The sequence below is a fragment of the Montipora capricornis genome, chromosome 6 (assembly GCF_036669925.1).
Source record: "Montipora capricornis isolate CH-2021 chromosome 6, ASM3666992v2, whole genome shotgun sequence".
Lineage (NCBI taxonomy): Eukaryota > Metazoa > Cnidaria > Anthozoa > Scleractinia > Acroporidae > Montipora > Montipora capricornis.
Genome location: NC_090888.1, coordinates 10,842,365 through 10,867,424, shown reverse-complemented (window position 1 = coordinate 10,867,424; position 25,060 = coordinate 10,842,365). Strand labels below are relative to the sequence as shown.

The window sequence follows — 25,060 nt, the reverse complement described above, 5'->3', positions numbered from 1 at the left end:
GCGTAAACTTTTGTTTCACGTTTTCAACGTTTTGGTGAAAGTTTCTTTTGCTTGTTTTTCTTTTTCAAAATTGACGTCTTATAATTTAATGTTCTGCCAAAAATCTGCTTTGAACAGCTTTTGGGAGTATATAAATAAAATGCTTGGTTTGTTTTTAATCTGGGATTAGCGTTAATCGGCTTTTGAGGAACCGGGTCCTGGGCATCCCGGGAGGGTTCTGGGGACTTCCCATAATGCTGCAGTGATGTGAGAAGGGGATACCCCAGGGATACCCCAACCACTAGCGATTTGGAAACGAGGATGCTCAAAACTCGGGGATTCCCATATCACTGTGACAACGCCCCAACGCCCGCTGAATAAAGAGTCCGATGACTCTGGGTGTCAGAATTGAAACTGAATCCCGAACTCCTGGGACGCAATGTTGATCATTATGCATTTCTGTACCCTGCGAGCAGGCTCGCTTGTTTGGGGGTATCGAGCAAGCATTAAATTAAGCAACGACAACGCAACCAAGCAAGAATATTATTGGTTAAAAAAGGAAAAAAGTCGTGCTGCACGTGCGGCACGCATTTCAGTGCACTTTTTTTGCTGTACTCCAATAAACAATAACGTGACAAAACCAAATTTTGTTTTGACGACAAAGTGACGCACAATTCTTGGGTTTCATTCACGTGATCGGCAGCCATGTTTTTCAACAAAAACAATGAAAACAAAGGAAAAAGTTTACGTTTCCTGATGAGAAGGAAAGCGGGATTCTAAACTGCACAAAACGTCCAATATTTGGTCCAGGAAGTTCAGCAGTTTCTCTTTAAATGTAAGAGAAGTTTCTGCATTTATTTCCAAACAGTTACCAGGGCCCGGTTGTTCAAAATCCGATAAACGCTAATCCCAGATGAAAAATAAACCAAGGAGTTGTATTCTCTACTACTAAATGCTGTTCAAGGCTGATATTTGGCAAAACTATACATTAGAAGAAGTCAATCTTGACAAACAAAAATAAGCAAAAGAAACTTTCACCAAAAAGTTGAAAACATAAAACAAAAGTTTAAGTTAATCCTGGATTAACTTAATTTAATCGACTTTCGAACAATCGGGCCCTGATGTCTACTTGCACCATGGGTCGCATCTCACCAAAAGACGACTTTCATTTTCGTCAGCAAAACGATTAAAGCCTGGTTTTCACTAGCACAAGCGCAGCACAAGGATCAGTTTTTTTTCCTTGTGCTTGGGCTTATACTTGCGTTCGCTTGCGTCGCGTGAAGACGAAACACAGCATAAGCACAAGGAAATTTGTTGCGTCTGGACAATTTAAGTACTCGTTCTAGATTCGCTGCGTCTGAGCATTTGAACAAAATGGCGGTAGCTGTGATAGATCTTTTCACTAGCACAAGCTGGTTACGCTGGCGTCACTAGTGAAAACCAGGCTTAACTTCACATCTTGTTTGTTTTCCTTCCAAACATTTCTCAAGTCAGTATTGACCAAAAAGGAATGAGTGAATTATAACACTCACGATGTATCCTCTTTTTTGTGTTACAGCTCAGAGTTGAAATCAACGGAATTTTCCCCGTCTTGATGACAGCTAAATTTTCAATACTCCTCCCTGAAAAAGTTTTATTATACCTTTCGATGTTCACCACTAGTTTTTCCAGGAATTTTTACGCTCGGAGGTTGTCACAATTCCGCTTTCTTGGCAAAATTAAACAACTCAAGCATACACCTTTCGTCCCTAATCGTATGATAAGCAAAAATACCTGGATAATATCTGCAGGGTCCACGTTGTAGCGTACGAAACTCTCGGTGCGTAACAGCTTTCACTCCGCCAATTTTGTCAACCAAGGTTCCAATGTAGACATCTTCAAGAGGCAAAGGGGCCTTTACGTTAAACAGATCCACTATTTTTGGGACGAGGTCCGATGATAAGACGTAAGCTGGTCCAGTGCAATATGGTGGGTAGCTTGTTTTGTTGTATTCTGTCCATGACACCCCATACTTCCCTGGACCACGTTTAGGAACTCCCCGCTGAGGACAACGGCCCATGTAAAGTTTCGTTTTGGGCGTTTGAAGCTTCTTTAAGAAGTCTATTAGGTTATATGGATGAACAAAAACGTCATCATCTGCTTTGACTAAGAACTGGAAATCGCAATATTTTGACGCCCATTCCAGACCCATTTGTGTCTTTAAGGTCAGATTCCTGTAGTGTTCCTTTTGCGTCCCCCTTATTAAATCTCCGTGCATTCTTTCCTCAGCTTCTAGCTGTTCATTCTGCCAACGCTCCCCATTCCCTTGACCTACAAGAAACACAGTTTTCCATTTATCGTCCACAGATGACCCACCCGCCCACGTTCTTCGAATGGCAGATCTTCGTTCAAAGTTATAAGGGCTTGAGATAACTATTATCAAAAGAAACACTTTATGGATGCACCGCGTTTGTGATAGCAAGTACGTTTTGTGGACAAAGGCTTTTCCCTGGGCCTCTGTAGTTGAAGGCGAAGTTGTTGTACTAGTCAGCGCTGACACAGAAGAGTCGTTCTTCTTGTCCATCAAATTAATACGATGCTCGAGTTCCGGGTTGAGATTAATCTTAGCGGTAATAATACTCTTCCCATGCATGTACTCGTTCAGACAAACATTCAGTATGATCGAAAAAGCGAGTAAAATCAAAAGAATAGAACGCAGAGATCGTTTCCGAACACAAGACATCGTTTCCGAAGTTCTTTTTGAAAATGAATTCTGGAAGAAGCTTGTCCTGGAATCCTGGTCGAAGTCTGCCTGAAGAGAAAGAAAAAGCCTTCAATGACAGACTGAGATATTCAAGGTTTAGTCATTTAAGTTTTGACTTTGATCATTACCTTAAGAGACTAATCTTTGCAGAAGACAGGTCCTTTTACATGTAAAAGGTCTCCGTTCAAAGTTCGCTGTTGAAAGACGACGTTTACGGAGATTGCGGAGAAGCGTCCCATCGCTCAATGAAAACATTCCACATGACAAACAACTTTCTGACCTCACTTGCTCGGGACCGCACTGGGAAATATTGGCCGTCGGTCGTTTTTCTACAGACCTCGCTACGCTGGGTCCAATATTCCCCAGTATGGCCCTCGCGCACGGTTAGTGAGAGGTTAATACTTTATTCGCGATTAGTATATTTTAATATATACTAAATTATTAAATTTTCAACCTCGGTTAATGCATTTCTCGTATTCTGATTGGTTCACCCAATCTCGGTTATCAGCTCATATACCTAAGTTTGACCTTATATGGTAAATAATTGCGCGATGCGTTGCTAAGCTAATTTTTTTTTTCGCCAGCAGGCGATATTTCTTTCTGAATAAAGAAAAAAAAAACGTTTTTGTGGAAAGTTAGGATCGATTCCGCCGTTCAGAAGTACACTGAAATGTAAGAGATGTTTTTGTGATGAGCCTGCGTCTGTCTGACTACAAGGTCTTACACAACATTGCATCAGTTCTCGTCAAGTTTTTTCGATTTCGCTCGGATTTGCTCGCTTTTTTCGCTCGTATTTCGTACTTTCTAGACTTTTACAGTTTACGGAATATAATAAAACAATTATTCCATTCGCGCTAGCGAGCTAAGCGCCTCGTTGGCTATTTACCATCTCTTATCCAAAGCGCGCTCATGGAATAATTGTTAATTAGTAGATAGCTTTGAACGCGCGCGCTGATTGGCTACTCAAACTCCGGAGATCCTTTGTAAGTATATACTAAAACAGTGGATAGCGTTGAACGCGGGCGCTGATTGGCTCGTCAAACTCCGAATATCCTGTGCTATTTACCTCCGAGCAACTCGGGAAAAAATGGCGTCCCGATTTGCATCCGTGACAAGTGAAGAAAACATCCAATTAATTATTTGTGCTGTATATTATCTCACTGTTTTAGTATAAACTAAAGCAACTATTCACCTCAGTGTCGGTGGCGGCGTTGGCGTTGGATATTAACCGAGCCGCGAAGCGGCCCGGTAAATATCCACCGCTAGCCACCTCCACTTCGGTGAATAGTTGTTAACTATTCGCCTCCGAGCAATTCGCGCGGGATTTGCGCCCGAAAATGTTGTAATCTTGCAGGAATAATGAATTAAAATCATCTTTTTGTGCTATATTATCTCACTGTTGTAGTATGTACTAAAACAACTATTATTATACATTGGTGTCACCAGCTCGATTTTGATTGGCTATAAGGACGCAGCTAATTCTTGCTTGCTCTGTTTCTCTTACGTCATACCTACAAACAATAGATTTTATATAAGTAGAATTGACGTCATACCTACAGTTAATAGTTTTATGCATGCAGAAGTGACGTCACCTAACACACTAACCAGCAGTTTCATCAGTTTTGTCATGGCGGAGCTCAGCTCAGGAATATTCATAATAAAACAATTATTGAATTTGGTTTTCGCATGTTAGCGATAATTATCAATGCCTCAGTTTGTGTTATCCGCCTCAGCCTTCGGCTTCGGCAGATAACACAAACTTTGGCCTTGATAATTATCCCTAACATGCTCAACCTCATCCAATAATTGTTAATTAACCTCAGTGTCGGTGGCTAGTGGTGGATATTTACCCCGCCGCTTCGCGGCTCTGTAAATATCCACCACTAGCCACCTCCACTTCGGTGAATTGATGGTTTCCATCTGACGTCACGACGACCATGTTGGTGTACAGAACAATGCTGTAAAATGTCTTTTGGGAATTTGACTCTATTATTATGCAAAACGTGTGGGGCCATTTTCTATTGTTTTGTACACCAACGTGGCCGTCTCATCATGTCTACTAAAAAAAAAGTTTTATGTTAGGCGCGGTGAATGAAATGCCGGGGATATTTATTTGTGGATGTTGACTCGGGGATAGTCGGAAAAAATCCGAATCCTACAACCTTACGATCCTGACTAGTTTGGACGCCCGAACTACCACGGAGAGACTCGATGGAGCTACAATCTTGGGCATTTCGAATGGAAAATGAAGACCACCCCTTCCCCCATGATGAAAAAAATGGCGGGCTTCAACTTGCGTGCGAATTCATCATTGGTTTTGGTGGAAGGGGGGTACTAATTTTTCATTTTATTTTCTCCATGATTGTAGGCCATTATATAGGTCCAAGTAAGAATAGGCCTTATGCATGATTACGAGATATGCTTAAAAATTCACCATCAAGCCTCGGTTGCAAAAAAATTGTTCACATCATCTGGACATGCAAAACTCTTCGCGCGTGGGTTTTCTTTACAAGTTTGCTCCTTTGGGATTCAGCTCAAGCTAAAATTTATAAGTTTGATTTTCAAATTCGAGGCTTGGAGGTGAATTCAGCTAGTCAGGCTATTTTCATGCCATACTCAGTGCTATAAAGATCTTAGTCATGACAAGAGACTGTCGGGTGAAAGAACACATCCCCGTGCCCTATGATAATCTTTTTCAATCTATTTTAAGCTTCGCGCCACGCTTTCAGTGTTTTTTTTAGTTTCGTTCCCATGGCCGTGCGGCCCATGGTCAGAGAATCAGATGTCATTGTGAAGAAACTTGCGAAGACTTTTCTCGCCGTCGCATGATCCAGTGAAATCCTAAATCGAAATTTGAAGATGTGATCGGCTTTAAGCGGTCATTACGTCATTACAATTGACCAATCAGGGGTCTTTCCTAAAATAGCCTCGCAGCTTGACTTCGCGCTAAAATTAGATTGAAAAAAGATTATCATGGGAAGAGGACCATGTATGGGGGATGTGTTCTCTCACCTCATAGTCTCTTGGTCATGACCATTACAATTTTCTAAAATTTGATTGGTGCATTAACTACTTTATTTTTTACTAGTTATTGTGTAGGATTGAAATCGAACAGTGAAATCGAACAGTTGGCTGAAATCGGATACCTGAAACTGTTCAGACAGTTACATCAGCCAGTCATATTAAGTGCACTCAGCTTAATCCACCTATCGCAGAATTTACCACAATAACCATAGCAACAACCACTTACCCTACCAAACTGGGGATTTTCCAAAATGGACAGATTTGTAACATGAGACAGTGAAAGAGGAGTGATCGTTTTCTCGGAAATTGTAATGGTTATGATTAATTGGTAACATGACTTCGTGCCGTCCAATTCGGTCCGTAATCATACTCGTGATTAAACAAATGATGCAGCTCGAGTCAAATACCCACATTTCACCCTTGATCACCATAGAGTCTCCAGTAGCTCAGTGGTTAGAGCATCCGTACTAGATCACGGAGGGTCGTGGGTTCGAATCCCATCTGGGGCTCGGATTTTTCTGAGTTCCCAGTGGGTTCAATTGTAACACCTTTCATTTAATATGTGTTAATAGCCGAAAGGTATCTTTTTCTGTTGCAAGCCGCCTTTAGAAGTGTGGTGTCGTCTAAATAGTATTCACTGAATTTTAAAACGCTGTAAATTGAAAGTTCAATTCCGACGTTTTGGCAAAACTGCCTTTGTCAAGGAGGTAGTAATGAAAATTCTGTGGAGCTCTTTCCATCTTCTCGACTGACTTGCATCTTGCATCTCTAGTTATTATGTCAGTAAAATACATCATTTGGAGTAATAATGAAACTATTACTTGGAGTTAATTAAATCAATTTTTAAGGGGCTGTTACACTTGACAAAGAAACAAGTTGCACGAATCAGTGCCCAATATAGGATATCTTGCAACAGCCAAAAATATTGCGGGACCAGTTGCAGAACCGTTTGTAGAAATGGCGTTGCGAGACAAGTTGAACGAAAAATTGAACAGTGTAACAGCGCCTTTACTGCGGCAAGGTATGTCTTTAAAAAAAAAAAAAACAGCCTTGGCTCGCAACGATACTTGGACCTGTAGTCCACACGTATCAACAATATAGGCCAGTGCTGGCTCCAACATGGACGGTGCTAAACTTTAATAATGTTTGACAGCATTAACTGGAAAGTCTCCTTAGCGCTTCAATCTATTTTTTTAGACTTACCAGTAAACAGCGGGCACTAATATAAAGACTGCGTAAAAATATGATGACTTATGCGAGGAAATGTTCACATGCATGACTGATAAAGCAAGACCACAAATTCATTCTTTGCCGGTGAATGTAATTGTGCTCAGACTTGATTTCCTACCCACCCAAGAGTTAAGCAAACAGTTGTAGCAGTTGTTTGCTCAACAGGGCGACATTGCGTGCGAATTGGTGCGTGGAATGCGAAACACGAGGGGAGGAGGGTTCCACGGTAGCTTGGAACATGCACCAAGCTGTCGTGTGGACAGCGCAGGATTGCATCCTATCCTGATGAAGTAGACGTTTCAAGAGCATCGATTCCAACATCTGGACTTTGATGATTTGCATGTTTGGTTAAATGTCGCTTGTGAATTAGTCGGAGTATATAAAATCAAATGTATGTTTTCAATATAGAAATGGTTTATCAACCCTGTTGATACGGTAAATTATCAACCGCCATAAAGAAATTTCGGGCGGTAGCCCCCTTCGCTCTGACAAACTGAAGGACTAACGCTCGAAACGTCAGCTTTGAAATTTCTGTACGGTGATTAACCGACACAGTTCCACAGATTCTTTAGAAACCGTAAACTTACCCCTTTGTCCATTATGTTTTGAATAGTCTGACTGCAGTCTCAAGTCATATTTGCGACAGACAATCTTTTCATCCTGAATTCCGCTAGACTTCTAGTCTATAGTTTAATCACTTATATAGTGCTATTTACATAATTATACATAATTAGAATCCATTCAAAGAAATAAATAATTCGAATCTACTACAAGTATTATAGTTTGGCTGAAATCTCCGGTCATATTTGCGACAAACAATCTTTTCATCCTGGATTCCTCTAGACTTATAGTTTATAGTTTAATCACTTATATAGGGCTATTTACATATGCTGATCAACAGTGCCTTACAATAAAATTATACATAATAAGAATCCATAATGATAAATAAATAATAAAATACTAAAATCTAGATAACGTACTGAAATTCAGAAATAAGAACAAAAGGAACAAAATTACAATCTAAGATAAGAAAGCCTCTCTGAAAAGATGAGTCTTCAATTCCTTTTTGAAGCCAGCCAGCGACAGAATGTCAAGTAACTGAGCAGGCAGGCTGTTCCACAATGCAGGAGCCGCTGCATGAAAAGATCTTGCAGCAAGTGTGGAAAGCCTTTTTTCTTTGGGACACTCCAATAGTTGATTATCCCATGATGACTTTTGCCTAATGTTAACTATATCACTAAGATAAGATGGAACTAATCCGTGTATCACTTTAAAATATAAAAGTAAAATCTTAAAATGGATACGCAAGCAAACCGGCAACCAATGAAGACGGTTCAGAGCTAGTGTTACGTGCGACTATTTTCCAATGTCCATTACCAACCTAGCAGCAGTGTTCTGCACACGCTGGAGCTTAGCGACATGTGCACGAGGGAGATCATACAAAAGGCGTTACAGTAGTCTAGGCGACTAGTTATAAAAGCATGTATGAGTGTCGGTAGAGATTCCCTCGATTAGTATTTCTTTATGCGCCTAATATTATGCAAATGATAAAATACTGCATTACATGCCTTAGACTTTGCCATGGTGGGTTATCATGATAAAGTAAGTAAGAAACTCGCTAGTATAGTGAGTTGTGCTTTATTTTAAACTGAGAAATCAGAGGAAAGCAGTTCGTGTGTTTTTCGGCACTTCATCCCTCGTCGCGTGAAGTAAACAAATAAGCAAATCAATCCACTCGACTCGATTAATTGATTACGCACTAGCGTACTTCAAAATCTTGTTATGCACGCATTGCTAAAGCATTAAGTGATCTCAACTTTTCGTTTTCGCGAAGAACACATTGCGTTACATATAATATAATTTCAGTTCTATACATTTTGCTGACATTGTAAATGCCTTCCTTACAATTGCTTTTCCCTTATAAATGGTATCAATAGCCTTTAATTCAAGCCGGTCAGCAGAAAAGCCGAATAAGATAATTCTGAAAACTCAGTGTATGCTAATATTTGTTGAAACTTTTGTCAACTAAACGCCTGACTGAAAACTGTAGTCAACTAACTCATCGCGAGGTTACACGCAGCTATTAAAAGGCGATACACTTACCTAAGTGGCTTTCGAGACTTCTTTTCAGACGTCTCTCAAAATCATGCAAATTACATGCGAAGGGCCTGTGGAGGAGGAGGACGCTAAGAACTGGTCAAACTTGATCAAACGAGTTTTTCGTGGGGTGTGAAGACTGGGTACTACGGCTTAGCACCGGAAGTAATAATTTATAATATAATAAATAATAATAATAATTTATTCATTTCTAGTGCGCATCTTAACATGACTATGATCAGATGCGCAAATTTAAGTTATAAATACGAGAAATGATAGATAAATATCTAACTAATAATATGGCAAGGACTTTAATACATTAAAAAAGTGATCATAAGTAAACACGATGAACCACATAACCCTATGACAAAACCATATCACATAATGAAGAAACCACAACACGCAACGAAGAAATGACATAATGATGAAACTACACCACGTAATGGTGAAACCACATCACATAAATGGTGAAGCCACATCACATAATGACGAAACTGCATCACATAACAAACAAACCACATACTGAAGGAACCACATCACATACATCACATAGTGGTAAAACCGCATCACATAAAGGTTAAACCACATTACACAATGGAGACAGTGTGGCCCAGTGGTTAGGGTGCTTGCCTTGAGATCCTGAGATCCCGGGTTCAAGACCCGGTCTGACCACTCGTTGAATTTGATCCTGGTAGTCCCTGGTTCAACTTCCCAGCTGCACTTGTAAATAGCCAACTGGTTTACCTCCAGCCAGTTGGGATTCTTAACAGTTGTTGTTGTTCCGTTCTGTCGTTTCGTTGTGTTTCATTGGCCCTGAAAAGCCCCTGTGGGGAGCAGTCAATTAAGTATGTATGTGTGTATGTATGTGAAACCGTATCATACAATGGCAAAACTACATCAAATAATGGTGAAATCACATCACAAAATGATGAAACCACGTAACACAATTATGAAACCAAATCACTTAAAGTGGTACTATGATCAAAAAATAATTTCCTTTTTTTCTTCTGATTTTTGAAAGTGTATTCGCTTAACACCTAACTGGCAAAATTTTGAGCTTTGAGTTTTATCCAAAGGCTGTTTGTTTTGAGTGTAAGTTTTGGATTTCATGGTCCGCCATTACTCACGTTCAAAACTGGCCGATTGGACCTCAGAGGGTTGGATCTAGAGAAAATGACGTCATTTACTCACTAGCTTAAAATTTCAGCGTGTAAACGCAATTTATTATATATGCAAAACACGGGTTGAAAAGTCTGAAAGCCCGAAACTCCCGTGCTGCATATTAATTAGGCCGCGTACACTCGCATTGCATTCTTAAACTAGTGAGTGTTTGACGTCATTTTCTCCTCGACCCAGCTCTCTCAAGATTTTAAAGTTAGTAATGGTGGACCAATAAATAAGAAAGAATAACATAATAACGAATGATCACATAAGGAAGTGATTGATGGCTTTCCATAAGAACCAATCAAGATCGATTGACTCGCACAGGTGGTCACCTTGACTCAGACCAAGGGCCACACAATGGCAACACAAATTCGCGCGAGAACAGGATGCACTAATATAAGCGTGACGACATCAATATCCTCGTACGCCAGTATCCTCGTACTATTCCCGAATCTTGCAACTTCAGCAACCTCTGGAAACGCGCATAAGTAAAGTAAGTAAAATCCTTTATTTAAAAACACCATTAGCGTTTAAGCACTACATGCTTGAGGGATCGTGTATCTAATTAATTATCTAATTATCTAATTACCTACTGAAAAATGAATGAAACATAGGAAATTAATTTACTTTATCGCAAATCTGATCTCCCTAAACATCGGACTAGATTTTGCCTTCGACTAAAATTGTTTAAAATTACAAGAATCATTAAAATATTCTGAAACACAGTTCCACAGTACAGCTCCTCTGTAACAAACAGAATTTGTCATGAAATAAGTGGAAAATCGTGGAACGACGGCCTTATTATGACCTCTTAGGTTATACGGACTATTACGCCATACAACTAAATCCGAAATCATTGCGGGCATATCATCGCTGGCTATGTTATAGATTAGTTTGACATACACGTCATAAATCGAGTCAATAACTGAGTGTGAGTTCAATAACTTGTACTGAGGGTGTCTCGTGGCAAATTAAAAATTAGCCTTCCGGCACGACAGTGCCCCCAGATAGCGATGCCGTATGTCACTGAAGAGAGGATCACCTTAAAGTATAGGCCAAGAAGTGATTTTCTCTTAAGAAAAGAACATTTTTTCAATAAGTTCAATTTCTTGACAAAGTTGTTCCTTAATTCCTTAAGATGATTCGCCCAGGTAAGCTTTCTGTCGATAGTAATGCCCAGCAGTCTTGTAAGATAGACCCATGCACCTTAAACTTTACGGAACCAAACTTCCCGTGCGCCGCCATGTTGATCTTCACTAATTGTATGTCCATCGACACATACCTCTCACTGCATCTTCATCTACGTTACAAGGAAACGCATACTCGTTACAATTTTGATAGCTTTGGTTGTCTCACTCTTAATAACAGTCACAAGATCAGTTCTGGGTAAATAGCCGTGAGTTTTTGTTCATCATCAAATCCATCAACTTTGCCTACCTCTGCATCATATTAGGGGTTTATTTAAAAATCCTCCTACTGATTCGACGTATGATGATTTAAAATGACGCATGATGATTTAAAATCCATTATTATTTTTTCGATTTTATACACTGGTCTGCGTGATTGCTTGTCAAAGCGTTTGCAGAAGCCTCGTGAAATTCTGGGAAGTTGTAGCAACGGCTCTTATACGGAAAACAGCTAACGGTCGGGCCGAACTTCACTTCTTGCAGACCAACTATCAAAGAAACTTTTTTGAATTTTTCTCATTTTTTGTCTGAAAATTTCAATTGGCTTCAACGGGATTCGAACCTATGACCTCCCAGTTGAGTGCCTTCTTTAATCAGTTGGTAGAGCTTTGCACTGACATCGCAGAGGTCATGTCTGCCTCCTCTTCAAAGCGAGTTTAAGTGCGAAGTTTTTGTGATGGTAATTAGTTCTACTTTACATATGAATACCCAGAGTCCTGGAGAGGAGAATCGACCGCTGTTACAATGATATGGGCATCCCCATTCTCAAATTCCCAATGGGATGCCAAAACGCTACTATAAATCTGGGCATCCCGGGAGGGTATCGGGGAATGCCCCTAATACTGCAGTGATGTGCGAAGTGATGTCCTATCACTAGCGATGCTCAAAACTCGGGGATTCCCATATCACTATGACAACGCCCGCTGAACAAAGAGTCCGAGGATTCTGGGTATGAGAATTGAGACTGAACTCCTGGGACGCAATGTTGATGATTATGCGTTTCAGTACCCTGCGATAAGGCTCACTTGTTTGGGGTATCGAGCGAGCATTAGGCAACGACAACGCAACGAAGCAAGAATATTATTGGTTAAAAAAGGAAAAATACTCGTGCTGCACGTGTTGCACGCATTTCAATGCACTTCTTTGCCGTAAGGTAAGATAAAACGAGCAACAAAAACGTCCAACATGCCTGACAAGACATTGCTGCGAAACTTTTCTAAAGAATGTTGCGCGTTTTAAATCCCACGCACAACCTGTCCCGGAACAAAAAAAAATGTTGCAAGTTGCCGCAGGGTGTTTCAGAAAGTAGAGGTCCGTTCTACTTTCTGCGACACGCCGCACGCTGTGTGTGGGATGTAAAACGCGCAACATCGCTTTTCGACTAGTTTCGCAGCAATGTTGCGAGACAAGTTAGACGTTTTTGTTGCTCGTATTACCGTACCTGTACTCCACAAAACAACAAACCAAATTTTTAAGTTTTGACGACAAAGTTACGCACAATTCTTGGGGTTTCATTCACGTGATCAACAGCCATGTTTTTCAACGAAAACAAAGGAAAAAGTTTGCATAGTAATAGAGTTCAATTCCCGGAGGAATGGATCGGGACACTAACATGGCCACCGCTTAACGGTTTGGGGACACCAACACAGCGGCGGTGACGTCCCGTAAAAACCAAGAATAATGAACCGTTCCTTTTCTATGTAGCCATCCAGTTACAGGATAGTTCGTCCGTATTGTATAACATGAACAAGGTGGAAATAAGTAGTAGTTACATTGCCGCCAAGGTTTATTTTGGAGTGACGTTTTCGTTGACGACGCTGTTGTCCTTTCTTAAACTCTCTCAGGCTATTGTGACATGTCACGGTTGGCATTTGTGACGTGTCACTGTTGGCATTCGTTTTAACACACACAGCTTTTGTTTTGTAACAACAGGGCAATCATAACATGTCACAATTCTTTAAGAAGGCGGCACTCAGGGCCCGCGAAATTTGAAAACAAAAACAAGCGATTCTTAAAATGGCTTATTTCGGATACAAATGCGTTGTGTTTTTTAAGTTGTTTTTTTGTTGTAATAGAGATTCGTTACAACTATTAATATGAACGAGGGCCACGACTGGATTACAATCAAACCTCATTAAAAGTAGTTTTATTGAGACGTTTAACTGCTTATTTTGTCAGCTGATGAGCAGGAAAACGGCTTCTTAACTACACCAACGACGTACGTCCAATATTTGGTCCACGACGTTCAACAGTTTCTCTTTAAACGTAAGAGAAGTTTCTGCAATTATTTCCAAACAGTTACCAGATTTCTAGTTGCACGAACCGAGGGTTACATCTCCAACAGACGACTTACAGTTTCGTCCACAAAACGATTAACTCCACACCATGTTTGTTTTCCTTCCAAGCATCTATCACAAGTCAGTATAGACCAAAAAGGAATAAGTGAATTATAACGCGAGGTATCGTCTTTTTTTCTGCGACAGCTCAGAGTTCAGAGTTGAACATCCAACAAGTCGACAGGAATTTCCCCTTGTTGTTAACAGCTAAATTTCCAATGCTCTTCTCTAGAAAAACTATATTATATCTTTCGATGTTCAGCACTATTTTTTTCAGGGATTTTTACGCTCGGAGGTTGTGAAGTCTGGCCCCTTTCCGCATTCTTGGCAAAATTAAACAACTCAAACATACACCTTTCGTTCCTAATCGTATGATAAGCAAAAATACCTGGATAATATCTGCAGGGTCCACGTTGTAGCGTACGAAACTCTCGGTGCGTAACAGCTTTCACTCCGCCAATTTTGTCAACCAAGGTTCCAATGTAGACATCTTCAAGAGGCAAAGGGGCCTTAACGCTAAACAGTTCCACTAACTTGATGATGAGGTCCGAAGATAAGACATAAGCTGGCCCAGAGCAAAATGGTGGGTATCTTTTTTTGTTGTATTCTGTCCATGACACCCCGTACTTCCCTGGACCACGTTTAGGAACTGCCCGCTGAGGGCAACGGCCCATGTAAAGTTTCGTTTTGGGTGTTTGAGGCTTCTTCAAGAAGTCTATCAGGTTATATGGATGAACAAAAACATCATCATCGGCTTTGACTAAGAACTGGAAATCGCAATATTTTGATGCCCATTCCAGACCCATTTGTGTCTTTAAGGTCAAATTCCTATAGTGTTCCTTTTGCGTCCCCCTTATTAAATCTCCGTGCATTCTTTCCTCAGCTTCTAGCTGTTCATTCTGCCAACGCTCCCCATTCCCTTGACCTACAAGAAACACAGTTTTCCATTTATCGTCCACAGATGACCCACCCGCCCACGTTCTTCGAATGGCAGATCTTCGTTTAAAGTTGTAAGGGCTTGAGATAACTATTATCAAAAGAAACACCTTATGGATGCACCGCGTTTGTGATAGCAAGTACGTTTTGTGGACAAAGGCTTTTCCCTGGGCCTCTGTAGTTGAAGGCGAAGTTTTTGTACTAGTCAGCACTGACACAGAAAAGTCGTTCTTCTTGTCCATCAAATTAATACGATGCTCGAGTTCCGGGTTGAGATTAATCCTAGCTGTAATAATACTCTTTCCGTACATGTACTCGTTCAAAAGAACACTCACTATGATCGAAAAAGCGATTAAAATCAAAAGAATTGAGTGCAGAAATCGTTTCCGTTTACAAGGCATCGTTTCTGTAGTTCTTTTTGAAAATGAATTCTGGAAGAAGCTTGTCCTGGAATCCTGGTCGAAGGGTGCCTGGAGGGAAAGAAAAGCCTTTAATGACAGTCCAAGATATTTAAGGAAGGATTACGTTTTGCAAACGTTGGCCGTGTATCACTTATATTTCAACAGACTTTGTGGGCCCATTTCCATCAGTAGGGCTAACGCCCACATGGTTCATATGGGGTTAAAAAGTAGCACTTTGCATTACACTCTAATCAGTTATATCTTATCGACATTTAAAGTTTAGTCATTAAAGTTTCGACTTTGATCATTCCCTTAAGAAACTAATCTTTGCAGAAGACAGGTCCTTTTACATGTAAAAGGTCTCCGTTCAAAGTTCGCTGATGGAAGACGAAAAGATTCCACATAAAAAACAACTTTCTAACCTCACTTGCTCGGGACCGCACTGGGAAATATTAGCCGTCGGTCGTTTTTGTAAGGACCTTGCTACGCACGGTCCATAGGTAAATAATTTATATGCGGTTATTATATATTAAGACCTGGCCAAACGATCACAACATTTTCATCATTTTTTGAACGCAACATGTTAATGTTCATGTGCCCCAGGGCCTTGGCGCGCAAGAAGTGGACCTAACGCGCATGCCCAGGCTCAACAATGTGGCCGGAACGTGGCCAAGCGAGTACAGAATCATGCAACATCCAAAATGTTACACGAAAAATTTGAGCGTTTTCAAATTTGATACAACATCATCCAACATGTTGCAACATATCGCAACAGGGAGGCCAAACGCATGCAACATGTTGTGACCAACAATGTTACAAGATTTAACTGAATGGAGTGTAATGTGAAGTGCTAGATTTCTATCCCATTTTAACAATGTGAGCGTTAGCCCTACTGATGGAAATGGGCCCACACAAGGACAGAGAAAAACTCTGACCAGGGTGGGAATTAAACCCACGACCTAACCCGAAGGTCGTGGGTTCAATTCTCACCCTTGTCAGAGTTTTTCTCTGTCCTTGTGTGGGCCCATTTCCATCAGTAGGGCTAACGCTCACATGGTTCATATAGGATAGCAATCTCAGTTTACATTACACTCTATTCAGTTAATTCTGTTTAAAATATAAGTGCTACACGGCCAATGTTGCAAGATGTTGCGTTGAAATGTTGCGAGCGTTTGGCCAGGCCTTCAGGTGTACTGAAAAAAAAACGTTTTATGTTACTCGCGGTGAATGAAATGCCAAAGATATTCATTTATCGATGGTGACTCGGGGATAGTGGGAAAACACCCGAATCCTACAAGCTCCCGATCTTGACTAGTTCGGCCGCCCTACCACGGAGAGACTCGAGGGAGCTACAATCTTGGACTTTTCAAATGGAAAATGAAGACCACCCCTTCCCCTAATTTCAATGAAAAAAAAATTGGCGGGCTTCAAATTGCGCGGAATCATCATTGATTTTGGGGGGAATGGGGTACTAGGTCCAAGTACAAATAAAACTTATGCATAATGACGTCATATCCTCAAAAATTCACCACCAAGCCTCGGTTGCTCAAAATTATTCACATGATCAATAAGTTGCAGTATTGTTCGCACGTGAGTAAGTTTCCTTGAGTTACCACCTACAATTAATCTCTTCTTTATGTAATAATTTACTGTGACCAATTCCGACTTTTAAAGCCGATTAATTTTTTCATTAGACTAAACCAACGGCATTCCCAACAGCCAATTATCTTTTTCGCTATTTCTAATATCAGACACCCGCAGGGTCCACAGCTTCAAAATATTCAGTGCTAAGTACTATATTTAAAAACCCCTCGCTCCGGTTAATTTCGCGCGAGCACATTGGTGGTATTGCGTCACGGTGTTCTTGCGAACTGATTTTTTGAATGTTGCTCTCTTGTTGTTCCAAATATGGTACTTAGCAAATTGAATATTCAGAAGCTTGTTTCCCAGCACACAAGGGGCCTTTACACGTTTCAACCCTTATGGGTTTCTGCTCATGATCAGTAATATGCAGCTGTAGTTTTGGGACCCCAAGAGGGGTGGGGGAAGGGGGTTCTACGGTAGCTTGCAACATTCACCAAGCTATCGTGTGGTCAGCGCAGGATTGCATCCTATCCTGATGAAACAGACGTTGCCAGAGCAGAGATTCCACCTTCCGGACTTCGATGATTTGCATAATTGGTTAAATGTCGCTTCTGAATTAGTCAGAGTATATGAGTATATAAAATCAAATGTATGTTTTGAATATAGAAAAGGTTTATCAACCCTGTTGATATGGTAAATTATTAACTGTCATGAAGAAATTTCGGGCGGTAGCCCTTCGCTCTGACAAATTGAAGGGCTAACGCTCGAAACATCAGCTTTCAAATTTCTGTACAGTGATTAATTTATCATCAACCCAGTTTCGCACTTCTTCACCGACGCAGTTCCACAGATTCTTTAGAAACCGTAAACGTACCCCTTTATCCATTATGCTTTGAATAGCTTGACTGCAATCTCAAGTCATATTTGCGACAGACAATCATTTAATCCTGAATTCCTCTAGACTTACAATTTATAGTTTAATCACTTATATATACATAGCGCTATTTACATATGCTGATCAACAGCGCTTTACAATAAGTAATTTAAATATACTAAAAGTACTAAAATCTAGATAACCTACTGATATTCAGAAATAAGAATAAAAGGAACAAAAATACAATCTATGATAAGAAAGCCTCTCTGAAAAGACCGGTCTTCAATTCCTTTTTGAAGCCATCCAGCGATGCAGGAGCTACTGCATGAAAAGATCTTGCACAAAGTGTGGAAAGCGGCTTTTTTGCCATGGTAGGTTATCATAATAAAGTGAATAAGAAACCCGCTAGTAGTGAGTTGTGCTTTATTTTAAACTGAGAATTCAGAGGGAAACAGTTCGCGTGATTTTCGGCACATCATTTCTCGTCGCGTGAATTTAACAAATAAGCAAATTAATCCACTCGACTCAATTGAGTTCGCCCGAGCGTGCTTCAAAATCTTGTTATGCCCGCATTGGTTTCGCGCAAAATACATTGTGTTACTATAATGCAATTTCAGCTCTACACATTTTGCTGACAGTGTAAAAGCCTTCCTTACAATTGCTTGTCATCGAACAAGAGCGACTCTTTAATTCTCCTAACTGATTAGAGTGTAATGTGAAGTGCTAAGTATCTACCCCATATGAACCGTGTGAGCGTTAGCCCTACTAATGGAAATGGGCCCACACAAGGACAGAGAAAAACTCAGACCATGGTGGGAATTGAACCCAAGACCTTCGGGTTAGATCAGCGCTGCTCTACCGACTGCATGAGCTACAAGGTCAGACGGGAGCAGGTCGTGGGAACTGAAGATGTTCAAGTCACGGCAAAACTTTCATTGTTCTTCGAAACGCTATCTACGCTCCTTTAAGAACGCGCTAATTGCTAAAGGCTTGAATGAAGTGTGGTCACTAAGGAGAGCTGCTGGCTGCAGAATCTTGTATGCGGTGCTCAAAGGAGGAGAAATAAAAACGACTACTACGTATCTTTGTTTTGCAACTATTAAATACCGAACACAACAAGCCTACTGTGCCAAGGTATGGGAGGCAAACTTCTGATATTAGTTTTTTCTGATGAGCGCTAAATTAAAGAAAAAGCACTTGATCCTTTAACGGTATCAACAGCTCTTAATTCAGGCCGGTCAGAAAAAAATGTCGAATCAGAGAATTCTGAAAACTCAGTGTATGCTAATATTTGTTGAAAGGCTTTTGTCAACTAAACGCCTGACTGAAAACTGTAGTCAACTAACTCATCGCGAGGTTATACGCAGCTATTACAAGGCGAAACACTTACCTAAGAGGCTTTCAAGACTTGTTTGTATCCATGCACACAGATATTTGAAACTGAATCGACATTCTGTAGGTTTTGGACAACGCGCCACGAGATTTGGTCAGTGCTGCCGGGCAGGTGGTAATGGACGCAGCTCGGCTGAAAAAGAAAAATGCGCGAGGGAGCCGGGATTAGCGTATGTGATCTATTTTTTACATGACAGTCGAATTATAATCAGTCGACAAAAGGCGCTAACCAGCATAAAGTTAAGTCAATTTGTACAGAAAATATCTTAGGTGGGGCCGTCTTAGCCCACGAGAACGCGTTGAATTTAGGCCGGCTCACGCAAATCGACAAGACATAACACGAAATGTAAAAAGGTTTATGAATGCCTAACGTTTCGTTACCTTTTGCAACAAAGAAACTTTCATCAGTCACAAGAAACATTCATCGGCTAGTTGCTCGAGACTTAACGCATAAGCGTCGGGGCTCGGTTTTCAATTGAAGTACAACGAACCTCCACGGCGATCAAGAAAGCGGAAAGTCACGAAAGGCATCTTAACAACGACGCCAAAAGACAATAATATCATTGGTTGAAAGAGCAAAGATTATCGTGCTGCACGATCTGCAAACATTTTAGCACACATTTTTCGGCGCGATACTCAGTCTCAGAATGATCGACTTCACGATAGTGAAAAGTTATATTTAGAGGTTAAGTCAGTTTCGACTACGTTGCCGTCGAAGATCTTAAAGTCCCTATTAATAGGGTAGCAACGTTAATTTCATGGGCAAGTAATCTCCTCCACACGGAAAGCAACGCCATTTGCCTGCATTGGAGTTTAATGGTCTCAGAGAGAAGTTGTTTTAGTTCACTCAGTACGAAAACAAAACAAGATATTCTTACAATTTTATCTGTTACCCTTAGACGGTCCCTTGGAGTGTACCAATGTTCCCAAGATGGATGCGACATCGAAATTACCTGCTATATAGTGTAGTCTTTGGTGCGAGCGAATTGGCACCAGTGGTGTTTCCCTGTCTTTCATGGAATATTACGTAGCCATTGTAGTCTACAGACATGAAGGACTGTCATTTTCTGACAATACTATGTGCACACCTAAAGGACAATTACAATTTAAGTGAACTGAGCAGAGTTAATTAATTCAAAACGAATAAACCAATTTCCATATATCAAAATTCATTCCGAAACAAAAGGCATCATCTCGAGGCTCTGGGGAATAAACTCATACAAATCCTTATATTTATTCCTTTTGTTTCGGAATGAATTTTAATATATCAAAATTGGTCTATTGATGAGGTATACGTATTGCTATGGAACGGTTTGGATGGATGACGTCATTTATCGGGCATAATCAGTCTTCTGTGTGACTCCACGCTCAGTTTCCGACGATCTTGTGCGATTGAAAAAAATTCAAAAAGTTAGATACCGTGAAAGGAATTCTATTAGCTTAATGTGCGGTTACTAATAGGGAGTTAAAGAAATGACAAACGCCACAGCAACAACACAAAACAATATCATTAGTTAAGTGCCTGTGCCTACTATTGTTATTGCGCATACGTTCTGCGCATCTCCAGATACTCGGATAATACAGGGATATTTTTGCGCAGTTTAAAACTATACGGAGAAAGTAGATCTTAGTAAGTACTCTTGTTGTCCAAAAAGAAAATTGGGGGTATCCATGCATTTTTAAGAGATAATTTAGTTTCAATTTGAGAAAGAACGCCATTGCTTTGTATTTCAAAGCTTTTTACAAATATTATTCATGAATTATCTTTGAAAAATGCGTGGTTACCCCCAATTTTCTTTTGGATTTCAATTACACCTTTTACGATCTTCATTTTCTGCATAATCACACACCGGGGCAAAAATATCTTCAATTAGTAGGCACTGTCCTTAAAAGAGGAAAAATAATTGTGCCGTGCCTGTGTCACGCATTTTTTACACACATTTTTGCTGTACACTGCTTGACAGCGACGTGAAATCACCAAATTTGAGGTTCTGACGACAACGCGAGCTTACAAATGTGTCTCTTTCATTCTTTTTTTTACTCTGAAACAGCTTGCACCAATTAATCTTTTTGGGATACGTCGCCCAACGAGATGGAATAATTGCGAAGACTTTTAACGGTTGACTTCGCCACTGTAGATCAAACTGGACCCCGTTGATTCAAAGCCAATCTTTCTAGTAGATGGAAAATTGCTGGGAAATGCTGCCATTCCACCATAAATTATAACGTCAGTTTGATATCAAAACAAATTCTTTTACCTGTCGGAGAAGCATCAAGAAAAGCATCGTTGAACCATTTAGTATCGCTTTCTAAAGCTCCTTTTTCCTGAGAATCTAAATTTCAACAAGTTAAGTATGGTGATTTATGTGCAGCTGCGAAAAGAAATATTGAGAGTTGACAAGCAGTTTGCTTCACTGCTCTCATTGAAAATCAATTCGAAACTATATCCCGGATGCCCTTCAAGAAGTTCGTTAACAACAAAATTGTCACGCGTGATTGAGTCAGTATTAACCATTAATTTAAAAACTATTGAGATCTGATGGAGATAAGGTCTTGTCACAAAGTTTTTTTTTCTTCACTTAAAATAGTTTTCTTACCATATGCATTTGCCCTTTATTTGGCGCCCCAGTGAAATATGCAGTTTGCTAATAAGTCGTAGGAATGCTATCTGTATTCCTTGAAATAGTGTGTATTAATATACCACACAATCGAATGGTCTTTTCCGCGTATTCTGATTGGCTATCTCGGAGATGATAGCAAGTACTTTTCACCTCTAAGCAAACGGAGAAAAAAAGAGGCTTTTAGTTTTGCTTCGGTATTTAATCGATAAACTCGGCTGATTATTCAATTTGTGTGTATTACTAATAAGAACAGTTATTTACCAAAGTGGTGGCGAATAGTGGTGGATATACCGATGATATACCGGTGGATATCAAATATCCACCATTTACCTCCACTTCGGTGAATAATTGTTATTAAGTACCTTTCTTTATGTTAATAAATCTCTTTTAAAAGTGCTAACTAAGCCGTGTTGTAATGTAGTCTGACGTAAAAGTGCATCGTCCATGTCGTGAATAGAATAAACTATTGTATCAGTATAACTGTGTGTAAAAAAAGTTGAGAAGGGTTTCTTGCCAGTTGGGCAAAGGAACGTTTAGAGTTGAAGTTGTATGCACTGAGAAGGAAATGGCCTGATAGCAGATGAAGAAAAATTGACAAGTTTCACTGCTTAGAGACATAAGCGGGAGACGTGGCAAAATAGAAGAAAGAAAGAAAGAAAGAAACCCTGCGGAGATATTAGAGTTGGTGTACTGTGAATGGTTGGAGAGGTATAAAAGACCGGAAGTGACTAATAGTCAATATAAGAAGGGCTGAAGATGAAAGATGCTTCTTGAAAAGTTGCCACGTACGTTACTTTCTTTCGTTTGGTCCGGGAAGATTCCTAACGGGATTGGACAAGTTAACTCCCAAACTAAAGTTGCGTGAACGAGTACGTTTCAGATAATTGTTATCGTTCAAGAGGTAATTAAAAATCACTTTGCTTTAAGGTTGGATTTAAGAATTGAAGTAGTGTACGGATCAGTTGAGAATTAGCTTTCATTTAGGTATTGAATTAAAGAGTAATTAATTGCGTTGGACGTTAGGAGAACGAAATTTATAATTTTGGGTATCCTGTGCGTAGGGTGGGTTTTAACAAGTTTTCGTTTTCTGTTCTGAAATAATCCTCGCCGCGATCGATCGGAAGCGAGAGAGCGAGGAGCAAGCGAAAACGAAGTGATCATCTTTCAAGACTCCGCTGACATATCGATGGCTCACCTGGTTTAGGTCGATGTCATATGCACACCTCGTCCCCAGGGCTTTTCTTCACTTGAAGAAAAGCCCCGGGAACGAGGTTGGATCGCTCCCCTCGTGATTGATTTGCACCAACACGCTGGTTTTTGGCAAACGGACACTTTCGATAGACATTCTTTACGCAAATGCATCGTCTTCATGACATCTCCGCTTGTCTAACGGTGCTTTCCTTTTACCAGAACTGGCCGGCCAGACTCGTCAGTTTGCAAAGACAACGCAACAATTTGAAGGAGAACTTGCATGTTAATCTATCGTATTCTTGCGGAGAAGCGTATATCATCATCGAAAGGTGTTAATTTGAAGGCGTTGTAGAGTTGCTGCCAAATGCCCTGTCTCACCGGTCAGTTCTGTCAAATGGAAAATGCTATTTCTGACAGTTGAAGCCTGGGAAATTGGCAGAAATAGATATTTTGCCGGCACGGACCAGAGGACTGGGTCCGGTTGTCTGGTGGGGATTATGGGTAATTTGTCGTACAAATAGTGAACCGTTAGGGATTTGAATCAGTCTAGGTTCAGCTTTCTTCGCCTACTTTTTTTTTGTTTGTTTGTTAACTTTTCCCCTTAGCCTCAATGGGGTAGTGGTACTTGCATAGGGTTTGGAGAACACGTTCCCTCATTCCCGAAGGGTTTTGGGTTTTCGTATCCGGCAGGTGCCCAGTGGCCTTTTCCTTTAACATGTTGAAGTTAAGAGGTCAGTACCATCAAGTATGCTAACGTATTGTTATGCTGGAGCGGAATTTGTATGCATATGGTAAGCAAAATAAACCGGCTTGTGGCGCTTGCTGTCCTACATGTCGCCCATGTATGTACAAAGTTCTGTTGTGATTAAGTTAGTCGTGCTGTGTCTTATTGGGTAGTGGAGTCAAAATGCGTCCTAAGTAGAGATGTCAGCCTCGATGCCAATATTACCGCCTTCTCCTTTGCTTCCGAACACACTTCAATAATCCGAGGTTACTAGTAGTATAGGATTTTTTTTAACCCTTTGCATTCCTTGCATTTAAAATGATGATTTAAAATGACGCATAATGATTTAAAAATCCATTATTGTTTTTTCGATTATATACACTGGTCTGCGTGATTGCTTGTCAAAGCGTTTGCAGAAGCCTCGTGAAATTCTGGGAAGTTGTAGCAACGGCTCTTATACGGAAAACAGCTAACGGTCGGGCCGAACTTCACTTCTTGCAGACCAACTATCAAAGAAACTTTTTTGAATTTTTCTCATTTTTTGTCTGAAAATTTCAATTGGCTTCAACGGGATTCGAACCTATGACCTCCCAGTTGAGTGCCTTCTTTAATCAGTTGGTAGAGCTTTGCATTGACATCGCAGAGGTCATGTCTGCCTCCTCTTCAAAGCGAGTTTAAGTGCGAAGTTTTTGTGATGGTAATTAGTTCTACTTTACATATGAATACCCAGAGTCCTGGAGAGGAGAATCGACCGCTGTTACAATGATATGGGCATCCCCATTCTCAAATTCCCAATGGGATGCCAAAACGCTACTATAAATCTGGGCATCCCGGGAGGGTACCGGGGAATGCCCCTAATACTGCAGTGATGTGCGAAGGTGATGCCCCTATCACTATCGATGCTCAAAACTCGGGGATTCCCATATCACTGTGACAAACGCCCGCTGAACAAAGGGTCCGAGGACTCTGGGTATGAGAATTGAGACTGAACTCCTGGGACTCAATGTTGATGATTATGCGTTTCAGTATCCTGCGATAAGGCTCACTTGTTTGGGGGTATCGAGCGAGCATTAGGCAACGACAACGCAACCAAGCAAGAATATTATTGGTTAAAAAAGGAAAAAATGCTCGTGCTGCACGTGTTGCACGCATTTCAATGCTTTTCTTTGCTGTAAGGTAAGATAATACGAGCAACAAAAACATGCCTGACAAGACATTGCTGCGAAACTTTTCTAAAGAATGTTGCGCGTTTTAAATCCCACGCACAACCTGTCCCGGAACAAAAAAAAATGTTGCAAGTTGCCGCAGGGTGTTTCAGAAAGTAGAGGTCCGTTCTACTTTCTGCGACACGCCGCACGCTGTGTGTGGGATGTAAAACGCGCAACATCGCTTTTCGACTAGTTTCGCAGCAATGTTGCGAGACAAGTTGGACGTTTTTGTTGCTCGTATTACCGTACCTGTACTCCACAAAACAAGAAACCAAATTTTTAAGTTTTGACGACAAAGTTACGCACAATTCTTGGGGTTTCATTCACGTGATCAACAGCCATGCTTTTCAACGAAAACAAAGGAAAAAG

The 25,060-nt window shown here is 40.5% G+C and overlaps 2 protein-coding genes across 3 annotated transcripts; both read right to left on the bottom strand.

Annotated features, from left to right (window-relative positions):
* Positions 1-203: 203 nt before the first annotated feature.
* On the bottom strand, positions 204-9,097 carry LOC138051488 (beta-1,3-galactosyltransferase 5-like). The gene is made up of 3 exons (XM_068897698.1): positions 9,080-9,097; positions 4,155-4,233; positions 204-2,770 (listed from the first exon to the last, which is right to left on the bottom strand). Exon 3 carries the CDS (start codon positions 2,699-2,701, stop codon positions 1,673-1,675), a length of 1,029 nt encoding a protein of 342 aa, XP_068753799.1. The 5' UTR covers positions 2,702-2,770; positions 4,155-4,233; positions 9,080-9,097; the 3' UTR covers positions 204-1,672.
* A 1,677-nt stretch (positions 9,098-10,774) lies between these two features.
* LOC138051486 (beta-1,3-galactosyltransferase 5-like) lies at positions 10,775-20,114 on the bottom strand. Of its 2 annotated transcripts, XM_068897697.1 has the most exons (4): positions 19,901-20,114; positions 18,946-19,080; positions 14,149-15,166; positions 10,775-11,537 (listed from the first exon to the last, which is right to left on the bottom strand). In XM_068897697.1, the coding sequence occupies exons 3-4, from the start codon at positions 15,095-15,097 to the stop codon at positions 11,494-11,496; spliced, it is 993 nt and encodes a 330-aa protein (XP_068753798.1). In that variant the 5' UTR covers positions 15,098-15,166; positions 18,946-19,080; positions 19,901-20,114; the 3' UTR covers positions 10,775-11,493. The 2 variants fall into 2 exon arrangements, with proteins under 2 accessions (XP_068753798.1, XP_068753797.1); XM_068897696.1 differs by lacking the exon at positions 10,775-11,537 and having other exon boundaries at positions 13,433-15,166; positions 19,901-20,113.
* Between the last annotated feature and the right edge of the window lie 4,946 nt (positions 20,115-25,060).

Bases quoted from the DNA above. Each gene is read 5' to 3' on its own strand.
- LOC138051486 (XM_068897696.1), bottom strand. From the start codon at position 15,097: ATGCCTTGTAAACGGAAACGATTTCTGCACTCAATTCTTTTGATTTTA.
- LOC138051488 (XM_068897698.1), bottom strand. From the start codon at position 2,701: ATGTCTTGTGTTCGGAAACGATCTCTGCGTTCTATTCTTTTGATTTTA.